A 23,749-nucleotide genomic window follows, 5' to 3' on the forward strand; every position below is an offset into this window, starting at 1 on the left:
AGCATTGTTCTATAATTCTCTTTCTTTGTTGGGTCTTTGTAGTTTGAGTATTGGAGTAACTATGGCCTCATAAAATGAATTGGGAAAGGTGCCTTCCGTTTTTATTTTGTGAAATAATTTGTTGAGTATTATTAACTCTGTATAAGTCTGGTAGAATTCTGCTCTAACACTGTCTGGCCATGAACTTTTTTTTTTTTTTTAGTTAAGAGACTTCATTACTGCTTTTATCTTGCTGCTAAGGTTTATAGATATGCTTAAATTGCTTATCTGATCGCTATTTAACTCTGCTAAGTGGTATGTATTGAGAAAATTTTTTATTTCTTTTAGGTTTTCCAATTTGGTGCAGTACAGGTTTTTAAAGTATGTCTGTATGATTCTCTGATTTCCTTGGGGTCTTCTATGATCCTCCTTCTTATTTCTAATTTTGTTAATTTTGATATTTTTCCTGCCTTTTAGTTATTTTGGATAAGTGTTTGTCAATCATACTGATTTTTCTTAAAGAACTAACTCTTTGTTTCAATGATTATTTGTATTTTTTTGTTTGTTCATTCTTATTTTATTGATTTCAGCCTTGAGTTTGATTATTTTTTGCCATCTAATATTTTTGGGTGTGATTTCTTCTTTTGTTTTAGAACTTTTAGCTGCGTTGTTTAGTTACTAGTATAAGATCTCTCCAATTTTTTTGTAGGCATTTAGTGCTATGAACTTTCTTCTTAGCACTGCCTTCATTGTATCCCATAAGCTTAAATATGTTGTGTATTCATTTTTATTCAATTCTAGAGAATTCTTTCTTTTAGAAAATTTCTTTTTGAAAGAATTTAGAAATTTCTTTCTTAATTTCTGTCTTGGCCCATTTTTTTTTTCATCCAGTAGTAAGTTGTTCTGTTTCCGTGAGTTTGTAAGCTTTCTGTTGCTTCTGTTGTTGAAATCCAATTTTAATCTTAATGGTCAGTAGGGAGGCAGGATGTTATTTCAGTTCTCTTGTATCTACTGAGACTTGTTTTGTGTCCAAGTATGTGGTCAACTTTGGAGAAAGTTCCATGAGTTTCTGAGAAGAAGATATATTCTTCTGAGTTTGGATGAAATGTTTTATAAAAATATCCTATAGGTCTATTTGGTCTGCAATATCAACTAACTCCAGCTTTTTCTTGTTTAGTGTTTAGGTGACCTGGATGACCTGTCTATTAGCAAGAGGGTGGTATTGTGTGAGGGTCAGTGTTATTTTAGTTGTAGAAGTGTTTCTTTTATGAGTTTGGGTGCCCTCAAGTTTGGTACATAGATATTCAAAATTGCAACATCTTTTTGGTTGATTTTTCCTTTGAGTACATAGTATCCCTCCCTGTCTCTTCTGATTAGTTTTAAATTGACATTTATTTTGTCAGATCTTTGATAAAATTTTCTTTTATATTAAAAAATGCTATTTGGAAATACATACTCAGTTGGAGGCAGGCAGGAGAGCATTTTTAGTGAGGTAAAGTCGACTTGAGAAAGATAAGGCTTTAAAACTCTCATAGATAACACACCATCCCTCCCTGAAATCCATTGCCTGTATTTGTTCTGTGTGGGTGTGGAGCCATAGGCATATGGGAGCAGTTGTACCTCACTCAGAGGAGGAAATGATGGGAGGTGGAGCTTGCACTATACAGCATGCACCCAGGCATAATTATTACTGCCACTAAGATCAGGTTCTTGATTGAAGGAGCCTAGGATAGGGTGAAGTGTTTTATTAGGATATTGAATAAATATTCTTAATAAATGCATACTATGAGCAAGAAAAAAAATCCTAAATGGAGGGGCAGAGAGAAAGAACAAATGTATTTTCATGAAAAGGCCAGCTTTGGCCTAACTCATAAACCGACAGATCTAGGACATAAAAAGAAACTTGTCCACACATGAGATAGGAGCCCCCTTCAGGCAAGCCATTTGGTGGCAACAGTTTAGGTGAGCAGTTTCTCAATTCAGTGAGACCTGGATGGAGGCATTTCACCTCAGCCAGTCAACTGTCTTTGCATTATATGTATATATACTGTATATATACATCTCTTGCCCTTACTTCCTATATTTCTTTTAATATCCTTCTGCATTTCCTTTTTAAAGAATAATACAAAGAAGTTATAAAGGAGCTTCCTTTTGGCAAATATTCTGTGGTTTTGTACACTTTCTGTCTTATGGTCCATATCTGAATGACAATTGAACAGGTGTTAAAATTCTGTGTGATACCATAGACAAATGTAGTATTATAAACATTTCTGGTTTTGATACAGTACCTCATATACCCCAGGATGGCCTCAAACTTATTATGTGGCCAAGGATTTCTGACTCAATTTTTGCCTTTCCTTCTTTAGCATAGAGTTATTAGCATGAATCATTGGGCTTGCTACAACAAACACTTTACCAGCTGAGCTAGTGTCCCCAGCCCATAATATTTCTATTCTAACTTTATGGATCTTACTTTTTGAGACTGATTAAACCTAATGCTAACATGAAATTTTCCTGTATGACGTTTGTAAGCAGTAAACACCCTACTTAACTTATGGTTTGAGTTTGAATAAAAGCTCACATGGTTGTTTGTGATTTGAGAGAAAACATAGAAATAGAAGAAGACAGATTTTTCAAGTGGGAAATCTTAGATCTTTCAAATTTGATTAAAGGTCAAAGTGCAGTTGTCCAGTGGCAAAATACACTTAAGGAAAGGTCTGTAGTGACAAGGGATTCCAGGTGTCCTGACAGTTCAAAGGTGTATTATCTTTAGTAAGGTGTTGGCTAGAGTTTACATAAGTTTGAAATATAGTTTGAAGCAATGCATGGAGGTATATGAATGAAGGAGTGGGTGTCTAACACCAAGCCAGGGCTGGTTATTGGTATTCACATTATCCTTAGCTTACCTTTTTATTATCCATTCATATACACTGTTTCTCTCCAGCACTGCCCCATTCATCCTCAATGCTGCTGCTAGAGAGGAGGCCTTAGCAGACAGCCGGGTAAAACCTGATATGGGTCAAGGAAGAGTGATGGGAGATGGCCTGAATCTATCATTTCGTATGATTCTTCCTAAATAAGACTATTGCAAATACCCGTGACACCTCACTGTACAGGTGTTGACAAGGTGCCAGGCTCTGGGACTGATTTCCTGCAGTTTTCAGGGAATTTGCTGTCAGTTGAGAAAACCTACATTGAGAGTGAGGAGAGAATCCGGGACTGGAAAGTCGTTCTGTAATTGAGACTTTTAATATAGGTCCACTAACTTTATATTATAGGTCACCCTGGAATAAAATAGTAATATTTGTATGATACAGAAGATAAGGAATAGAGAGAAGTCAGCTTAACAATATTTATTTTGTGAAGAAATAGATACTTGGTTTATGATTGTGGTAGAGCACTGCGGTATAAAAACGATTAAAAATAATATTTTATGTGTACTTCTAAGCAACTAATTGTGCCTTTAAAGGACAGACAAAAAGAGCGGCAAATATACTTCCTACTCAATTCCAATACAATTTCTGGAATCCATTTTTAACCCTAGGATGATGTTGGCATATAGATTTTCTTTTACTCCATTTTTATTATTGCCTGGAAATTCCATGCTAAGATGAAGAGAATAGTGCAGGTCATCCCCTGAGGAAGTGGTTTTCTGCCTGAGAAGGAAACAACTCCAGGTAAAACATGAGTAAACAAAAGGAAATGGAATTTATTTTTACACAGACCGAGCATAGTGTGGACAGAAGCATTCCATTATGCTATAAGCTGTCCCTTCGAGAACAGAGTATTGTCTCTGGAGAAAGACAATGGCCTGAGTTTTACCTCAGAGCATGGAGCAGAAGAGCAAAGAATAAAACAACTCTGTGTGGAGTGTTTTTATATCTACTGCAGAGACCAGAACAGAAAACTTACTTGTTTTCTTACTGTATTTCAAGAATTGAGATTGGAAAAATGATAAAACTAATTATCAGAACTCATCAGTGAGAACTCTGTGGGCACATAAAACAATGAAAATTTATTAAAATGATATGTGTCAACATGTCATCAACTGAACAGATAACACCCATGGAGTACCCAGCAGAATTCTATAAAATTTGATAGTGTTTATAAAAGACCCAAACAAGGAGACAGTGGGAGAACTAAAAACAGATACTAAGACCTCAGGTCATGTTCTCAGAGGGATTCCTTGTCTCCATCTTATGACTGGAACTTTTAGCTCAGCTGTGGCCCAGAACTAGAAACTTCAAAAATGAGAGCTGGAGACTGTGTCATTTATCAATTTATAGGATATTGATGAAGAATCATGGGAACAATAACTTGGCCAGATGAAAAAGAGACTTGAGAACATCTGCTTAGGGTCTAGTTTATTTTATTGGCATATATTAATTTTACAAAGTAATAGCCTTCACAATAACTTTTCTATATATGCACATGATACACTTTAATTATCACTCCCTACTGCCTTCTCTTAAACCAGTTCTCTCTCTCTATTCCTTGTATAGTTCCATTAGGGTCAGTATTTTATTTTAGTTGACAAATTATTTATAGTAGCTATTATTATTTTGGTAGTGATGGATAACAAATGCAAGGTCTCACAAATATTAAATGAGCTACCTGCAACCTGGGATAGACTTTAAGAATGAGGAAACCGAGGCACAAAGAGAGGTCATATAGGGTATCAGTGGATAGACATTTTTTTAAACCTTTGGGTATCACCAAAAGTTCATTTCTTTCAAATGCAAGAAATAGTTAAGCTACTTATGTTTCCTATCTTGACTTTTATGATTCTGCTAAATCAAATGAATGTTTAGGACATGTAGCTGGCTCTCTTTGCGAAGCAGTGGCATTTTCCTGAAGTACACAGAAGCCAGTCTTTCACTGTAGACATATGATGTACTGATTTTCATAAAGACGAACTCAGAGCACTGGTTTGTTGTCGTATCGCCCCCCAGGCCTGCAATCATGAGTCATAATTGTTTGGATGCACAACTGCTGGGATATGGCAGGGCCGATCGTCTAGCAGCCTGTAGTCTGTTGGGGAAATGACACAAACTCCAATTTTACAGAGCTCGCTCGTTTAGCAAATTGAAGAGCTTACTCATCGACTATGAAGTGGGCTTGATGCTTGCAAATATCCGAGCAGCCATTCTCCTGTCATTTTCTCAATCACTCGTGTTATGCATCCCACTGAATTTCCTCCCTGGTTTCCAATCATCCTAATTACGATTTCTTCTTAGTGAGTGGATCTGTGTGCACATTTCCTGTTCCTGGCTTCTAGCAGGTGACTTGGCTCATTGAGGAGTTTTCCCTCATATCCTTCTAGAGTGGTTCAGGTCTATTAGTAAGAAACTCTGACAACACTCAGAAAATTATTTCCTAATACATTATTCAATTTTCTATTACCATTGTAGTAATAATTAATATTTAATCATATAATATAATGAACATAAACAATATCATATTAGTATATTAATTACATCATATTATAATGTATTATTGTATTATTAATTTTATAATTATTGATTAACTAGGTAATTGTTACATAATTAATCATTAATATACTAGCATAGGAATTTAATAAAAATAATATAATAATATCATAGAATAATTATATTACTTATGTAGAATAATATAATTCACATCTATTTCTCCCACTAGACTGTAATCTCCAGGGTCAGGATAATGTTCACTGCTGTGATCACAACATCTACCCATCTGGTTAGCATGTTAGTAGGTATAAAATCTGAAAGATCCATGGCAAATAGTTTTATTATACAACTGTCTTGTAAGTTAATTGATTGGGACATTTGAGTGCAGTCAAATGGAGGTGTGACTGCGCAGTGTATGGAGCATACTTTTCATAGGAGGTTGCTGTTCATGGACTTGTCACTTGAAAGGCAGGAGCAGCGGCTGTCAGAAATGTGGTCTCATTCTCTTGCCTCTTCCTGTGCATATATAAGAAATTTATAGAATGTTCTATGCACCATGGAATGTTTGAAATCATAGACTAAAGGCCCAGATTCTTTGATTGGCCAGGCAAATCTCTAAAGACAGAGACACAATCAGATTTATGAGTTTGAGTATGATAGCAGATAGCCCCTGACCTCTGACCCTCTCGTTGTAGGATTGTGCTACCTGTGTTGCCACGGGAGTCTTTAGCGACTTCTAATAGGGGCAGGCTGCTTTGCAGACCCAGAAAATACAAACCTCGTGGCTAGACCTTTTAACAGTTCTAGAGAAACCAGCAATAAGGAGCTTTGGGGAGCATCTGTGGAGTTCACCAGTGACAAATGACGTCTCCTTACAGCACAGGAATAATTAAGAGTCCAGTGGAACTCACCTGCTGTTCTCTCTGCCGTGCTCCTTGTGTGAGGCCGCATGTGAGACATTTGAGAACGCAGTGAACTAATCCCAGGAATTCACAAGTTTGGAACTTTTTGGTTTTAGAAACAAGAAATTTTTCTCTCTACAATGTGATTTATTTTTTTAAATTTATTTTTACATATCAATTTGTTCTCTGTGCTGGGTGAGCTGTCTGCCAGGCACAAGCAGCTTACAGATGAATGGCACATAATTCAGGACTCTCAGGGACTTGCGGTCTCATTTCAACAGCCGTGTACTAAGGAAACAGACTCTGTGGTTCTTGCTGCAATAGAGTTTCACAGCTACTTTCTAGAGATATTATTCTGAAGGTCACACTCTGCCTTGAGCTACTAAGTGTCGAGAAAGAGAAGGTGCAGGTTTCTCTAGATGCATGGTATGGAGAGGGTCTGTAAGAGATTGGGGATGCACTTGGAAAAGCAATCTTAAAAAGGAAATTATGAACACACTGTCTTCCCTTGATGAATTCAAGGTGTTAAAACTTCCTGAAAAAAATTCCTCCTTAGGGTCTCTGGCAGTCAAAAGACTCTTCCACCTCCAGACAGGAGCTATTCCACAAACATCACGGGGCTGAAATCCACATCGTCTGGACAGACTTACTACAGTTTGCAAAACGTCTTCCTCTGAGTTGTTGCTTTCTCATTTCTCCACACGGCCTAAGAAGAATTCATCACTTTGTTTTTTCGTGCAAGGTCATTTGGCCTCCGGAGAAGCAGCAGTACGCTTGCGAAAGCCCAAAGGCGGTCAACACTTTATAAGATATTTGATAGTTTGCTGGCAGTTGATCAAGTGTAGTGAAAGCAAATGAATATGCTATGTAAATACGGCAGCAGTGAGTGTGCAAAGGTCGAATTCAGCTGCTATCCTGAACCCAAGACTGAAGTTGCCACCTGAGATGGAAATACGTGAGTCTCATCTCACCTGCACGTTCTACTTCACACCCTGTCCTATGTTCAATAATGCCGAGGTGGGAACAGTAATTTATCAGCTATATTTTTGTTTTTGAGGCAAGATAGTAAATTATTTTTTTTAGAACATTACAACTACATGTGAAGCTTGGGTTGCCCTCTGTTTTTCCATGTGCATTTTTTCCCCTGTGTAGCAATGATGTATTTCTTTTTAACTTGTTCCTGTTCTGACTCCTGCAAGAGTTTTCTGCTGTGTTTTATTACTCTCATCACTCGACATCTCTGTTCTTCATGCTTTCCCAGATCTCTACACTCAGCAGAGGTTTTATCATTTACCATTTTCCTTTCTGATATTTCCCAGATAACCTGCCCTAGTCAGCACATATGTTTGCTGCTTCTGTGAATCCTAGAAAGTAAGAGAGAAAAACACATTGCCTCAACCGTAATCCTTTGTCTTTTCCTAGATAACATGTTCATCTGAAATTCCTTCTTCCTTTTCTCCACCCCTCCTTTCTCCCTGCTGCCCCATTTCTAATGGATTTCTAAATGTCTTCAGGCAGCCTTGATGCTTGCATCAACAGTGACAGTGGGTTCTGTTGAAGCTGGACTTTCCTACCGTGCACCCCTTGCTTGCTCACAGTACCCAAAGGGCTTCTTATGACCCTCACGTTTCTTCCAATTGCCCTGTTTCTAGACTCTGTCCCCCAGACTCCAGCCATTGTTCTCCATTTCTACTCTGGCTCTTCTATACATTACTCTGGTCTTGGTGCTTTCACTTACCTGTGAAACAGGGTTAGACACGCGCTACCGAAATGAAGAGACTGCTGTTGGGCTTGTGCTTCTAATCCTAGTACTCCAGAGGCTGAAATGAGAGAATCAGAGTTGGATGAACGCACGGCCTATGACGTGAAGAGATTTCCTAAATCCAAAACAGAGCAGAACAGAACAAAACATCAAAATACTTTGGTGTAGGAGTTCCTTCTGTTTGTGTGCTGCTTTCATTGGATAATGAAAAAGAAACTGCCTTGGCCTGGTTGATAGGACAGAACTTACGTAGGTGGAGTAGACAGAACTGAATGCTGGGAAGAAGGGCAGAGTGGTAGATGCCACGGATCTCCTGCCTGAGATGGATGCTGGTTAGAATCTTGCTAGTAAGCCACAGTCATGTAGCGATACACAGATTAAAAGAAATGGGTTAAATTAAGATGTAAAAATTAGCCAATAAGAAGTTAGAATTAATGGGCCAGGCAGTATTTAAATGAATATAGTTTCTGTGTGATTATTTTGAGTGTAAGCTAACTGGGTGGCCAGGATGACAAGCAGCCTGCTCCTCCTGTTACAATACTTAATGAACAAACACATAAAAGTGACTTAGCACAAGTATAAAATGATTCGATATGACTAACTCGTGAACTTTATAAGATGCCAGCAGACTTCAGCTGTCTTGAAGAAAGTGGAAGAACAAATCTACTGTGCTGAAAGTTCATTCTCAGGCCAAATGAAGTAATTTAGGGCTTAATAATTATTTATGATCAGTTAGTTACTGTTCCCTTTTGTTCATTAGGGAATCACTACACAGGTTTTGAAAATTGAAGTGATAATGTATTTGATCTAAGTTAATGAGGGCCTCTGCTGGAAAGAAGGGAAGGAATATAAATGTAGGCACCACCTACTGCCTCGGTTGCCTCCGTTGCCCTTTTAATCTCAACAAAATGCATTTTAGGGAATTCTTGAAATCTAAAATTTTCAGGTTGATTCTTCTTGTAAGTATTAGTAAATTAGAAGAATAATGAAGTGTGCGATTTCGGAACCGTGGAAAGCCGTATAAACGCTGCATCACCTTGCTTAGGCATACTCAAGAGTCTACTGTGTCCAGGACCGATTACTCAGGCTGGAAGTTTGAGCAGTACACGGGGACTGACCCTGAGCCAAGCTTAGTGTCCGGGAGACCATGCGACCATGTGGCAGCAGACGTTTTCCGCTGCTTCCCAGACTGTGACTTAGAGCTGGGGCTGACTCCATTCTCTTCAAGACGTTGCACCCAGGAAAACTCCTGATGCCGGGATGCACAGAAGATCTGGAGTGAAGACCTGGAATTCTGTGGAGATAGAATTTTCAGTAAAAGCAGGCTCAGTTCCTTAAAGCTGCTGGAACTGAGAGGGGCCTGAGAAAGTGCCAGGGTGGCAGGGGGCATCGGGGGTGTGGGGGGGGGTGGGGCACACACCTCCTGAGCCTGTTCAGAAGCTTGGGCAAAGCTCCCCAGGACTGCCTCACTTACGGGCCTCTTTGAACTTTCTTTGAAGAATTGGGAGGGAGTTGCTGTCCCACTGTTAGTTCCAAGCAGGACTGTGTTGAAAGTGAAGGTGTGCAGGCATTTTTGTCACCCTGATGTGCCTCTAACAGAAAGGAATGTGCCCGACAAATGATTTCAGAACCGTAAATTTGGAGCAATAAAGGCGACACAAAAGAGGATGAACGAAGCTGCAAGAGGTAGTTTATGCCTCTAATTCCAGCCCTTGGGAGGCTGAGGTTGCTATGAGATCAAAGCTAGCCTGAGTTGCAGAGTGAGTTCTAGGGTAGCCTGGACGATGAAGTGAGACTGTCTTAAACAAAAGAGGAGTGGTGGAAAGGTGGACTTCAGCACAAGTTCTCTGTGTCACAGTCTGGCCTTTAGTGGCATGTTGAGGACTTTCCATCCACCTTCGTGGGTTTAAGGGTCTGCACAGTGCTCAGAAAATCTATGCAATAAAAATAAACCCTCCCACACATGGGAAGAACTCCCTTCTTGTTAAATGTTACTCTGTGGCATTACATTATCATAATGTTAATCTGGTGGAATTACATGATTTATGAAGTTTCTGTGTTTTGATATTATTGAAGTTCCCAACATTGTATAATATTTTACTATCCAAGGAAATATATACTGTCTTGAGACATGTGTATATTTATTGTGAGTCTAACATGAGCTGTTGTTTTTGCTTTTGAATGATATTTATCAGGGGCTAGCATATGAGGTCTGAAACATCAATTTCACTTAGCTTCTTTTCTAGGAAAAATAAGTAACCAATGACAGTGTTTGCTGTATTGCTGAGGCTTATTAGAGTTGATGTGTGACAGGAAAATAAGTAAGATGTGGTCTTATGCAGAGTACCCATCATCTGCCCAAATACTTCCTGTACATTGGAACTGACAGTTAAGTCTCAGTGCTTACAGTTGGCAAAATCTACTACTGTTTGCAGTGAACTATTAGATGTCATTATCTAAGTATCTGTTGGAATGAAATCTAAACATCTGTTTCTCCTCACTTTGGCTCCTGATCACAAGCTGGGCATCTTTTCTGTGAAGCCGGATCATCCCATGGTGGCAATCCCTGAGCATGACATTCTTGATTCTAAAGAGGTAATGTAAGATAGGTGCAGAGATCTATGTCTCTAGAAGTAATCCTCGCAATATTAACAAAGTCACAGCATTTTAGTTTTGAGATGATATATTATTGAAACATTTATAAACCTTTCCTTTTCTCCCTCCAAACCATCCCTCATACTCCTCCTTGCTATTTTTAAATTCATATGTAAATGTATGTATTCTCAAACATAACTTTCACAATCTATATAATGTATGTTTTTAGGGTGACCACTTAGTATCAGATAACCACTTGTGTGCTCTTCCCTGGGAAGACTATTTTTCTGACTTTTAGGTTTCCTTAGTTGTGGGCAGTTCTTGTTTGTTTATTTATTTTAAAAATTATTTATTTTATTTTATGTGCATTAGAGTGAAGGTATCAGATTCCCGGAAACTTAGTTACAGACAGGATTGAGTTGCCATGTGGGGGGCTGGGAATTGAACCCAAGTCCTCTGGAAGGGCAGTCAGTGCTCTTAACCATGGAGCAATCACTCCAAACCCTGCCCATAGTTCTTTATGTAGGGCTAGGGCTGCATTTGCATTCCCCTTCCCTCTTTTTTGTGTCTATTGATGTCATTACTGCTCAGCTCATGCTTAGGCAGTCATGGTGGTGAGACTTTATGGATGTAGCTTCTGACATTACTAGGAGACACAGCCTCATGGTAAACTGTTCCACAGTCTTTCTGCTCCTTCATTTTCTAGTACAGCAGTATATGCACGTGTTAGAGGCAACATAAGTCTCTGTAAGTATATACTCAAGGAACCAAAAAAAAAAAAAAACATCCTTAGTGGATTACTTTAAAGAAGGCCAGAAATGTACCTAAAGCCACTAATATGGACCACTACAGTTTAGGGAGAAACCTAAAATCTGGATTATTGTTCTATGTTTAAAAGACAGTTTATGTAATTTGATGAGGGTTCATACGTTTTTTTATATTTATCTACTTATTTACTTCTACTTATTTACTTTGAGATAGGGTCTCATGTAGCTCAGGATGGTCTTGAAGTTTTTAATCTATCCAAAAATGACCTTGAATTCTTAATCCTCTAATCTCTGCTGGAATTAGAGGTGTATGTCATTATTCCTGATGACAGTTATTTATTTATTGTTAGCATTTTCATTATTAATAAATATCAACATCATCATTATTATATTTTGCATAATAGAAATAATTAAACCCAGAGCCATATACATAATAAGCAATTGCTTTTACAGCTCCCCTGCCCTTTTGGACAGATTTTGAAGCTATTATTGTGCAACCTCTTTTAGGCTTCCTGCAGGGACAATAGTGTAAAATGTAAAGGTATATTAGGAGTGGTCCATATTAGCGGCTTTAGGTACACTTCTTGCTGTCTTTAAAGTAATCCATTAAGGATGCTATTTTTGGTTCCTTGAGTATATGCTTATACAGACTTATGTTGCCTCTAACACGTGCATACACTGCTGTGCTAGAAAATGATACAACTGGTCTACCATGGGTGTGGTACCTGTCTCCATGTGCTCTTGCTGGAACTGACATGATTATACACAACAATGTATGGAAAGCATAGTGTATATTGTAAAGAAAAACCACATGCTTCTTTTGTCACAGAATATTCTTAAGTGCTTTTATTATTCTTGTTTTACAGCAAGCAAATGAGGGCTGAGGGAAGTCAGTAAATTGGAATAGCTGCGAAGTGTAGGCACAATTCAGTATTAAATCTCTACTGATTGCCTAGCAATTTGGTTTAAGTACTCTCTCACCCTCTGTCCAGCATTTAAATGAAGAACATTAATTTAGACAAAGGACTTTACAGTTTTTCTATCTGTCTCTAAATCTCCTCCTGTGCTATCTAGTTCCTGCTTTTCTTATATACATTGTGGAATATTTGATAATTTCATTCATAAGAGTTGAAAAATCTGTGTTTTGCTTGTTGTTTTGCATGGACTTGTGCTCTTATAATCCACTGGGTGGTGACGTTGCTGTTGAGCAATAAACTTCCTTTATACAGTCAGGATAGTAACCTTGTCACGTGTGTCGCTGCTTTTAGTATAATGATGACAAGTTATACAGAAAGAGAAATTTGGGCCAGAGTGTATGCACCCAAATAGGAGGACGGTTGAAGAATTTTTGTTCTTTACTGATGAATACTTTTTTAAAATGAAATATTTTTGCCTGTGTTTCAAACCATATGTTTGATTCAAATTCACTTATGCCGCGTCTATTCACTTTCAATGTTGCTATAAAATAAGGTTAAATTAGATGTTTATATGAAAAACCAAAGCATCTAGTTCAGATAGTAGTAATGAACTGAGAACTTATCAAATTTAGTTTTTAAACACTGCTTTAAATTGCCCAATAGCGTAGGGTTGACAGAACTTTTTTTTTATTGCATTGTGTGTATGCTTATGAAACCTTGTTTCTTCCCTTTTTTGAAACAGATTTTGTTCATACGGTATATTTTGTTTACAGTTTCCCTTATTTCTCCCCATTCCTTCCCACTGCCCCTCCCATCTGGATCTACATTCTTTGTCTCATTAGAAAATCAACTAGCATAAGGGAAAATAAGATAAATAAAAAGTAGTTGGAATATGACAAAACAACCAAACAAGAAACAACTCAACAAGAATCACAAGAAATATATATATATATATATATATATATATATATATATATATATATATCTGCAGAGACACAAATGATCACACACACACACACACACACACACACACACACACACAGGAATCCCACAAAAACACAAAGCTGGTAGCCACAGTAAGGCCATGTATGGTAGAAGAAAGAAAGAAAAAGAAAGAAAGAAAGAAAGAAAAGAAAGAAGGAAAGAAAGAGAAATCATCCCTGACTTAACATTATGAGACAAAGAACCTCCAAAGATGCTTTTGAGTTCATTACTGCTGGGCATGGGGTCTATTCTTAAAGAGTTGTTTCTTTCCCCATTGAGATTCCCTTGGAGAAAAAGAATTTTTTATTTCCAAGTGGCTGTCAATCGGAGATAGCTTCTTGTTGTGTGTGTGTGTGTGTGTGTGTGTCTGTCTGTCTGTCTGTCTACTTCTCCTTTTAACTTTAGGACTCCAGCTCATGCAGACTCAGGTGTGCCGTGTGCATGCTGCCACAGTCCCTGTAAGTTCATATGTGTGCCAGGCCTGTTTAATTCTTTGGTGTTTTACACCACTTCTGGCTCTTATTCTCTTTTTGCCTCCTTCTTTTTTCAGAGTTCTTTAACCCCAGAGAGGAGGAATTTAATGGAGATATCCCTTTTAAGGGCTGAACATTCCCAGGTCTCTAGCTTCCTGCATATTGTCTGGCTGTGGGTCTCTGTATTTGTTTCCATCTGCTGCAGGAGAAAGCTTCTCTGATGATGCCCGAGAAATCATGGATCTATGAGGATGGCAGATGCCATTAGGAGTCATTTTATTGCTACATTCCTTTAACAGAACAGTAGTAATATTTGGTTTTCCCCTAGGTTTGTGGTGTCAGGTTCTTGGCTTTCTCAGCAGCTTTGGGTATGGGTTCCATCTCATGGGATGGCTTTAACTCAAATCAGATATTGGTTGTTTTTTTTTTTTTTCCCAACAAGCTTTGTGCTACTATTGGACCAGCACACCTTGAATCTTAGTCACTATTGTATAACTAGGGTTTATCCTTTCTCCTTTGAGAGTGTGCATAGTACCTTCTAGCACTGTGATTAGTAGTCTGTAGTGGTGAAGGCACTATAAGTAGGCAAAAGGTACGTGTTCAATGAGTTGTGTAGTTGCTTTCGTAAGTAATAAGACCTTACTCTCTGTGGAGAGCCACCAATAACTTGAGAATAGCCTGGATTAATTGGGGGTTTCAAAGAGATCAATTATTTTTTTTTTAATTTTGAGAATGGGTCTTCTGTGTTTCTCTCACAGACCTGAAATTACTATGTAGACTAGGTTAGACTCAGACTTAGAGAAATCCATATACCTCCACTTCTGGAGGGCTTGGGGTCCTGCTACAATTTGATTCTTTTAAATAGAGAGTATCATAAACCTGAAGATAAAGACTTAAAATTATGCCACTGGGTAAGATTTAAAGAACAGATTTGAGTTAGATTTAGATATATGGAAACCGTCATAAAAGAAGCTAACTGTTAACATTTGTGAAAGATAGACATGGCTTCCCCAAAGGAAACAATGAATGAAGGTCACTGTCTGCTTCTAATATGGCAGATGTCTTACTAGCACTGGCACATTGTGAAACAATTTAACAACTTTCTACAACTTCTTAAGCCATATATTTTCTCCAAACCCTAGCCTTATTAATTATTTATCTATTTAACATTGTCAGATTAAAGAAAAATACTGTGTTCTTATAAAATAATTGTCATCTTCTGACCATGTGCCTGAGAGATCATAACTTTCTAGCTATGTGCCCAGTGCAAACGAAAAATTACTTGTCATGCTTTGACCTTTCTTTCTAGTCCTAAAGATGCTAATTTGCCTTTCTTACTGTCACATTCTCAACTTGTGACCCAATCATGGTTTTTGGACCTAAGAGATTTTAAATTTAACTATTTAATTCCTATCTTAGATTAAGATATTTGGGCCTATCCAATGCCTTTTGCCACATGATTTTTAAGGCTCATCTTAAAGGAGCTAACCCCAAGAACAACTGCACTTACCCTGGAGCCCAGGCCTCAGCAGTGCTGGCCAAAGGACAGAATCACCAGCAGTGACTTGTGTGGCCAGCTCTGACCTTCCCCTCACTCAGTCCTGGACCAGAGGAATGTAGGATCTCTGTCATACAAAGGCCTTGGCCAGCTTCAAAATTATTCATTGATTCCTTTTCATATCTGTTGTTGTGCTTGTGCACATGTCTGTGGACCACGTACATGATGATGCACACAGAGGCCAAAAGAGCATTGAGTCTTCTGGAATTAGAGTCACCGACACTTGTGAGTTACCATGTGGGTGCTGGCAATAAAACCTGGGTCCTCTGGAAGAGCAACCAGCGCTCTTAACCATTGAGTCATCCCTTAACCCCACCTCAGCGAGCTATAAACTAAGTCTCTCCCAATGATTGAAATGTGTAAATGTGTAACACTGCACGGTTAGTCTCTTCACCAGTGGCGTTGGCATGCCAACCAAATTAGCAATTTAATTTTGAATACACAAAAAGTAAAAGCAAGGAAATTGCTTTAAAAAGCTGACTCCGCGAATGTTTTCAGTCACTAAACTTTGGGTCACATTTTCCTGGTCAGCATTTCAATAGTGCAGTGTTGTAATGTGAGCTTTAACTTGCGTGTGATACAATGATTCTGAGAGAGCTGCATGATAAAGTTCATGATTTAATGTGAGATGAAACACTTTATTTTTCTCTTGACAGGCTACACAAAGTTTGGGAGTTACTTGGCCTGGATGTAATTTACAGTGCAATGAGAGAACTTAGGGCATTTGATGCAATGTTTTACTTGTGTTTCATCACACGCACATACAGAGGCATATATACTCATACACACAAATACTCACATACACACATAGAATTACACACTAACACAAAGTACACATACATGCTTACATAGGGATACACAAATATGCACATACATATACATACATGCAAATACCCACTCAAATATACACACATACACTCATATACACACACATATACAGATAAATACTCACATAAACTCATACATACTCAAGTACACACATAGTCTTACACATGCACATGAATATCACTCATACACATATACTTACATAATATACATACACACATATACACACATACACACACGCACAGAAACACGCAAACATGGCATTGTATGAATCCTCAGATAATCAGATTAGCTTTCTATATAATCAACTGTGTGTCATCTGTCTGAACAATTTTGAAAGAAAATCAATTTTGTTGATTTCTATTGTCCACAGTGATATAATAATCTCCAAATAGGAGCAGAGTTAGCACTTTTCAAGAAGCATATACTCCCTGCCCGAGAGTAAAAATGTCTGAGTGGAGTTACAGAGGAGAACTTTGTATTCTACTAGAAATAACCGTTTCTGCTTACATGTAGCACTTGTTGTGAATTCAGCATCAGATATACACACACACACATAAATATATATGTGTATCCTTTGATCCACATTCTACTCTGTAACTCGTTTCTCTCTTTCCGGGATTAATTGGGAAAACCACAGTGCAGAGAAGAACGTTAGCAACCTCTTGTCTTCTGCTGAAAGCTACCTAGGATTATTTCTTTTCGGCTTGAGAGTCAGAAGACCTCCAGAACAGGATCAGATTTACTTCTCAATGACACAGCAGCTAATTATTCACTAGTTCTCAGAAACACACATGCTCTGCAAATTCCTCTGCCAGTTGCATAACGATTTGTGTGTGAGGTGCTAGGGATAGAATTTAAGGCCTTGAGTATACTGGGAAGCACCCTGCTACTGAGCTATACCTCTCAAAGTCCTGTTTCCTTGTTCCTCCTCTTGCAGATTTTGATAGATATTAAGGATTTCTGATAGCAGGGAACATTGATTTTTTTTTTTTTTTTTTTTTTTTTTTTGCTGAGTGGCAAAGGCAAATGAACTTTGTGTGCTAATCTCACGGAGAATTTCAGAAGCTTTATGGATACCCAGGGTTCTTCTCATTCAGGCAAGCACATCCCCTTTTTGCTCTCGATGAACAAAGAAGGGAAAAGTTACCACTTTCACATATGGTTCGATTCAGGGTAAATCAAAGTCCTTAAGAGGATGGGCTCAATTTTTTCTTTCCCTCAGATAATTTCCCCAAACTCATATTTCTCAAAATCAAGCTTGGATAAACCTTGGATTGCTAAAATGGAATTTCAAGGGTGGACTTGAAACCTAGCTTATCTGATTACTTAAATAAGCATACCTTTCATCTGCTCAGAGAGCACTGGCAGAAAGACCTACAAATTGTCAGGCCTTCCTATAGCAGATTCACCCAAGGTCTTTGAAAAGACAACAAATGATATCTGTTTCTTTGAATTGCCTAGTTGAGAGATTCTCTAAGATTTCAGTTCAATGATTTTCCAACAAAATCTACAAACAAATGGAAATTTAAAACACAAGCTTCGCCCTCCCTGTTGAACATAAGGGAATATTTTCTCGCCCCTCCTTTTTCTTAAGGCATGCACTGTAGAAAATGTGTCATCAGGACTGTTCTTATTCTTTGAACTGTCTAGAAATCCCTTTGAGGGAACGAGATGGGAGTTTTGTGAGACCCCAGGAGGTCTTTTCTGAGGCTTTAACCAACTTTTTTCAAAGTTCAAACATCCAAGGAACTTGACATCTCTCTTTCCTGGCTCCCAGAGCAGAAAAACACCTTATGCTTAGCAGGTGCTACCGTCAGCGGAGGTCTGGCTCTATGTTGTAACACTGCTTCCTAAAGATGTTTAATTCTTTCTGAGTAAAAATAAAACACAGATGAATTCCCAATTTATCAGATAAATCTAGGACAAGCTTTGGCTTACAAACATTACATCGATGCTTTTTACTTAAAGGAAAAGTGACTTATTTTATCTGGAGAGCATACACATAATGAACTCTGTCTATCTGTCTGTCCAATAAGAAATTCCCAGGGTTCGCATTCTCTTAAGGGATTAGCCATGGTGCACATCACCTTCTGCTGAGCCAGTGCTGTTCAATACTAAATATGAGGTCACAGTGTCTGTTTGTTTTAGAAAAGGATGGGGGGACTTACAGAAAGAGAGATGGGGAGAGGGCATGGGAAGAGTTGAAGAGGGGAGAAGGTGAGGAGGAAATGATGCAAACAACAGGACTCCTGGTTGGAATTCTCAAGAAGAAATCTTAACAAATGGTTGATTTCACCTACACAACAATAACAACAACAAATAAGGCAGTAAGGTCAAGCTTAATTGTTTGGATCTCAGATCTTCTAGAGAGCAGTAATTTTGAACCCACCCAGATTCACTATTGAGTTCTTGGTGTCCATAATATAATACTGGGGTTCTCTGCCATGCTATATATTGAGAGGACCTTAATTACTGAAGGCTATAATGCCATGTCTCTATATAAAGTGAATAGTTATAAATATGTGCAAAGGACTAATCTCATGGGAGATTATTTTCAGTGCGTGTGTGTGAGTGTGTGCATGTACATGCACATTTCTTGGAAGTGATTTTGATTTCTGGATGTTCAAAGTCTAATTTTATATTTTTAATAACAATTATACAGATTGTTTTTCCTTTATTTTGCAGGAAGATGTATGCATATTTAACCTATTTACATAGCAGTTTCTTTTGAAAACAGTTTTTCTGTGACACTGGTTATAAGTTTCAGAGGCTACATTCATTTATTGACAAAGTCACCTGTAGAGAGAAGTAATGGCTTAAGTTTCTCTTCAGAATTATGATGTTTCAGTGCATTAGGTTCTTTCATACACACACACACACACACACACACACACACACACATATATATATATATGTATATATATATATTGGATTTTCGAGACAGGGCTTCTCTGTAGCTTTTTGGTTCCTGTCCTGGAACTAGCTCTTGTAGAGCAGGCTGGCCTTGAACTCACAGAGATCCGCCTGCCTCTGCCTCCTGAGTGCTGGGATTAAAGGTGTGCACCACCACTGCCTGGACTTCTTATATATTTTTAAGACCCAAATAAGTGTATTGCTCAGTTGGCAATAAAACATTGATTCTGAGCTGCCAGAGTGTCAGCTTAAAGGATGTTCTATTGCTTTATTTATTTGTCTGCACCTTTCTTAAGTGTTTATTCTTTCCTCTCTTGTGTTTAGTTTTTTAGCTATATGGAGATTGCAAAGGCATATAGAAATGTCAGAATGCATCTAAAATAGTGGCTCTACCTGTCATAGTATCATCTGTCATTTCATATACCAAATTATACCAAATTATATATCAAATTATAGTGCCTAACATGACCTTGCTCTCCCAGCAGCATCCAAGAGTGATGACGAGCCTGGTGCTGAGCTGCCTGTACTGCTTCAACATCTTTAATCATGTACAGAGCAGCAGTATATTATATTTAGACAGGAACTGATAGGACAGAAGGTGTATGATATTTTATTTAAAGTGAACACATGTATGTATTTTTCTGATCATAGAACATAAGCCATACTCAATATTTCCTTTGGTATGACTAAGACAGACTAACTTGTGGCCATAACCAACAATGAAAATAGGTAGAAACACTGACTAAACTTAGGTTGAATGGACTGAAGAGATGGCTCAACAATTAAGAGCACTACCTACTCTTCTGAAGATCCTGAGTTCAGTTCCCAACAACTACATGGTGGCTCACAACCGTCCATAATGAGATTTGGTGTCTACTTGAGCAAGAAACCTGGTTAGTAGTTCTCATCAGCTTAGACCATGAAACCCAACATGTACAAGTTCAACAGAACCGCCATATATGGACTGCCCATGCATACTTTAAAAAAAAAAAACAAACAAACCAGAAACGCTGACTAAACTAAGGTTGAATATGGACAAAAATGTGGCCTTATAAGTGCTGTTTAATCTTCTCGGACTTTATTTTCATTCTCTGTAAAATAGCATCAAGATCTTATGTTATACAGTAGATCGGAATATATATGTATATATATGGCTTAGCTTGTAAATGTCCTAACATTTTATAAATGTGAGCTGTATGATGAGTTAAAAACTATTTGTAATATTAACTACTGCATGCTGTCACCTTGATGAAAATTTGATTAAGGTATTTTTATTTGATAGCAATATCAAAGATCTATAATTTAGTTTTTTCTTCCTTCACTGGACTCTCATATGGTGAATGCTCTGTTTCTTAGCTCAGGGCTAGTGGTTGTCTGTTGCTACCCTGTGTCCCAGTGCTCTTCTTCCTTTCTCCTTCCACCCTGCTGAACACCGTTTACCCTAAAGGTGCAGAGAGCATACACTTTTCATAATCCTACTAGATTTTCTTTCTGTCTAACTTACTCCTTGAGCAGATTATGTTTCTTCATGGAGCCAGCTCTAAGTCACAGGTCTTTGGGGCCACAACTCCTGACCATGATGAAAACCAGGACAAAACCAAAACCAAAAGTGTTGCTTATGAAAGAGCAACTGGCCTCCTTTATTCTCCACTGGCCATGTTGGATTGTCTCATCCTCAACCATGAGTTAGTACCTGGAAATAGAAAGTTCTAGTCATTTCCTCCTTTGTCATTGTATCACAGTGTTCTATCAGACTATGTTTTAGAAATTAATTTTCTCTCCATCTCATCTTTGATGCTTTCTTTTGTCCACTTGGACTCACTGCTGCAAATGCCCATCTTTATTGGTCAAGCTTATCTTATCTGTTCCAGACAGTCTCGCTGTATTAACTGGGAACAACAGAAGTGAACAAATAGAGACATTTCTGCAATTCCTCCTCTACTTCAGAGCAGTATTATAAAGCCAAGAAAAGAAACATAGAAAGAAAGGCAAGAGGTTCTTTGCTCTCTCTGCTTTATTCCATGGTGCATTTACAAAAGCTGGGCTTTAGTTGAATCCCTTTCCACTTTTCCTTCTTGTTTTAGATATTACATTTTAGCAAATAATGCATTCAATACCATAAAAACAGTAAGGCAGCAGTTCGAGATCCTGAAGAGATGTGGGATATACAATTGCACTCCTTAAATAGCACGTGCCCTCAAACCGAGCTCAGCTGTTATGGGATCAGAGCTGATCTGCCGAGCCCTCTGACTAGCACCTGATTCAGAATTCTAATTTCACTTCCGTTATTATATCTCCACATTAATGTATAATTTTCAATGCATTTCACTAGAAGTCCTCATCTTCATCAATCTATTGTTTATTTTGCAGTAACGAATTTGGACCGGAAGTGAAAGGCAGTCTGCTGTAGAGCTTCGGAATGCCGGTGCTAACCGGTGCTAGCTTCTACTCATGCTGTTTCCAGAATAATGCTCTGTTGCTGAGCTCAGTTCAGCAGAAGCACCCGAAAGGTCTGCTGCAACCACATAGCATTATCACACTCGCGAAACCCAGAGCAGGATGATAGACGAGTAGCTTCTTGCATCGCCATTCAAGCCTATAATGCCTTCTATAAAGTTGACAGCAATACTAACGTTCCCTTGTGTTTAGCAGCAAAATAAAGCGAAATTATGGATACAAGAATGACTGTGACTGTTTATTCCCCCCAATGGTAGTTTTGTTTAATGTATACATTATTAACTGAAACAAGTTTCATTATTGAGAGTGTATCTGTGTCTCAAAGGATGCTGATAGTTTAGGGTCCATCAGTGAAGCTGTAAACAAGAGAAAGGTGGTAATTACCATAATGCATTCTACTTTCTAAACTGTTAGGGTTCTGAAATGCCGTATGGACTGTGTCCAAGGGGTAACCTAAGGTAATGGCCAATAATTGGCTGGGATGCCTTCAACAGCCACGTCCCTGCTTAATGCGACATGGGTCCTGTGAAAGCCATCTCACAGGGAATGCTCCCTCAGAGCAAACCCACACTATGGTGGCAATCCCAAGAGCTCAGCCGTATCACAACTGCTGCCAGCCCCATTGAGACATTCCATTTGTTTCCCAGTTGCCACCACAGCCATTGTTCTTAGTTTCTTCTATTGATTTCCTTCTCCTACTCCTTCAGGGAAGACCAAGACAACACCTACCAAGAAAGGGTCCTCAGCAATTCTCAGCAGCAAACTTCAGGTAGCAAAGGAACATTTGCAAAGTCTTCTCTGACTTGTTTTTGTATGTAGCTCATACTTCCTGAAAGCGGATCCCCACTGTTGCTTCTCCCTACCACTGCTTCATCAGCACAGCCTCCCCACTCAAAGGAGAATGCTATGAAGGAGCAACAGGAATCAGAATGCTCCATTATCAGTCATCAGTTGGTACCTGGAAATATAGCTTCTTTTGGTTTCTTTTACTAGTATTGGAAGTGCACATCTCCTTGGTATAGATCTCTGCTCATCCATCTTTCCCAAAAAGCTACATCATCTTCATGAACCACTTAATAGGTCTTACCGTTCACGGTCTTGTAACCAGTTACCACAAGTTGTTAGGATGAATTTGACTTAATATCACAGTGGATGATTTTGTGAAGCAAATAACATCATTACTTATGTTTTGTGTTTGCAAAAGTAAGCATATCCAAATAGTTTAATCAAGCTAGTCAATGGTAGGGGCAGAAAGCCAGATAATTTGATTCTAACATCAATACTTTTTTAATGTTTTATTCATTCATTTATTCATTTACATATTTATCCTATTTTTGAGTTGGTATATTCCTCAGATCACACAAAATTGTTTTTATTGGAACAAATTCCTTTTTATATTTAATTATTAATTGGTAACTCTTATTTACAGTATTTTCAATTTTCCCTTCAACGCAAATATCCTTGTGTGTTTAATGTTTATGTATGTTTGAAGATGTAATTTGTTTGGGGCACTTAATATTTAGTGTTTAGTAAGTGTAAATTATATTGTTTTATTTCTTCTCATATAGGTACACCCATTTTTTATTCCTACTAGATATTCAATACCTGCAAGGCAACTTTTAATTTGCAAAGGTTGTTTGAATTTGGTACCCTATTCATCTTGAATTTTCAAAGATGTGTGTTAGTCATTTTATGTTGCTGTGACAAAAATAACTGACATTAGCAGTTTAAGAGGAGGAGTGAAATTTATTTTAGCTTGTGTTTTCTGACATTTCAGGTCATAGCTCTATTGATTCTATGTCCATGGTGAGGTAAAATATCATGGTGACTGGAGTGTGCAGAACAGAATGAGTCTGTTCACTTCATGGGGGATAGGAAGAAGAGAGAGAGGAACAGATAAGTTGTCATAAAGGCATGATGCCCAGTGTGCTACTCGCCTACTAAAATGTTCAGAACCTCTCAAAATAAAGCCATCAGCTGAAAATCAAGCATTCAATACATATCCAGTACATGCATGTTTAATTCATTGCACTGTCAAGCAAATATTATTACCTTTATTTTACTGGTAAAATCCCTGAACTCTTTTTTTTACTGAGCTATCAAATTTATGATCCCCAAGTGTATCATGAAGCCTTTTAATTCTTGTACTACTTGTAAAGACTCGCATGCATCTAAACGTCATCTT

The 23,749-nt window shown here is 38.1% G+C and overlaps 1 protein-coding gene across 24 annotated transcripts in view; it reads left to right on the forward strand.

Moving 5' to 3' along the window:
• LOC121466166 (muscular LMNA interacting protein) overlaps positions 1-21,783 on the forward strand; it is a 233,038-nt gene extending 211,255 nt beyond the window's left edge. For 22 of the 24 annotated variants that reach the window (XM_041679752.1, XM_041679759.1, XM_041679765.1 and 19 more), the window contains 2 exons: positions 10,593-10,667; positions 21,478-21,783. In XM_041679752.1, coding sequence (XP_041535686.1) covers positions 10,593-10,667; positions 21,478-21,480 — 78 coding nt within the window. In that variant the 3' untranslated portion in view covers positions 21,481-21,783. The remainder of the gene's footprint in view (positions 1-10,592; positions 10,668-21,477) is intronic. The other 2 variants (XM_041679754.1, XM_041679768.1) reach the window with 1 other exon arrangement.
• The last annotated feature ends 1,966 nt before the right edge of the window (positions 21,784-23,749 follow it).

Source organism: Microtus oregoni, unplaced genomic scaffold (genome assembly GCF_018167655.1).
Source record: "Microtus oregoni isolate MIOR12 unplaced genomic scaffold, Mior012 000032F_ref0000030, whole genome shotgun sequence".
In the NCBI taxonomy this organism is placed as follows: domain Eukaryota; kingdom Metazoa; phylum Chordata; class Mammalia; order Rodentia; family Cricetidae; genus Microtus; species Microtus oregoni.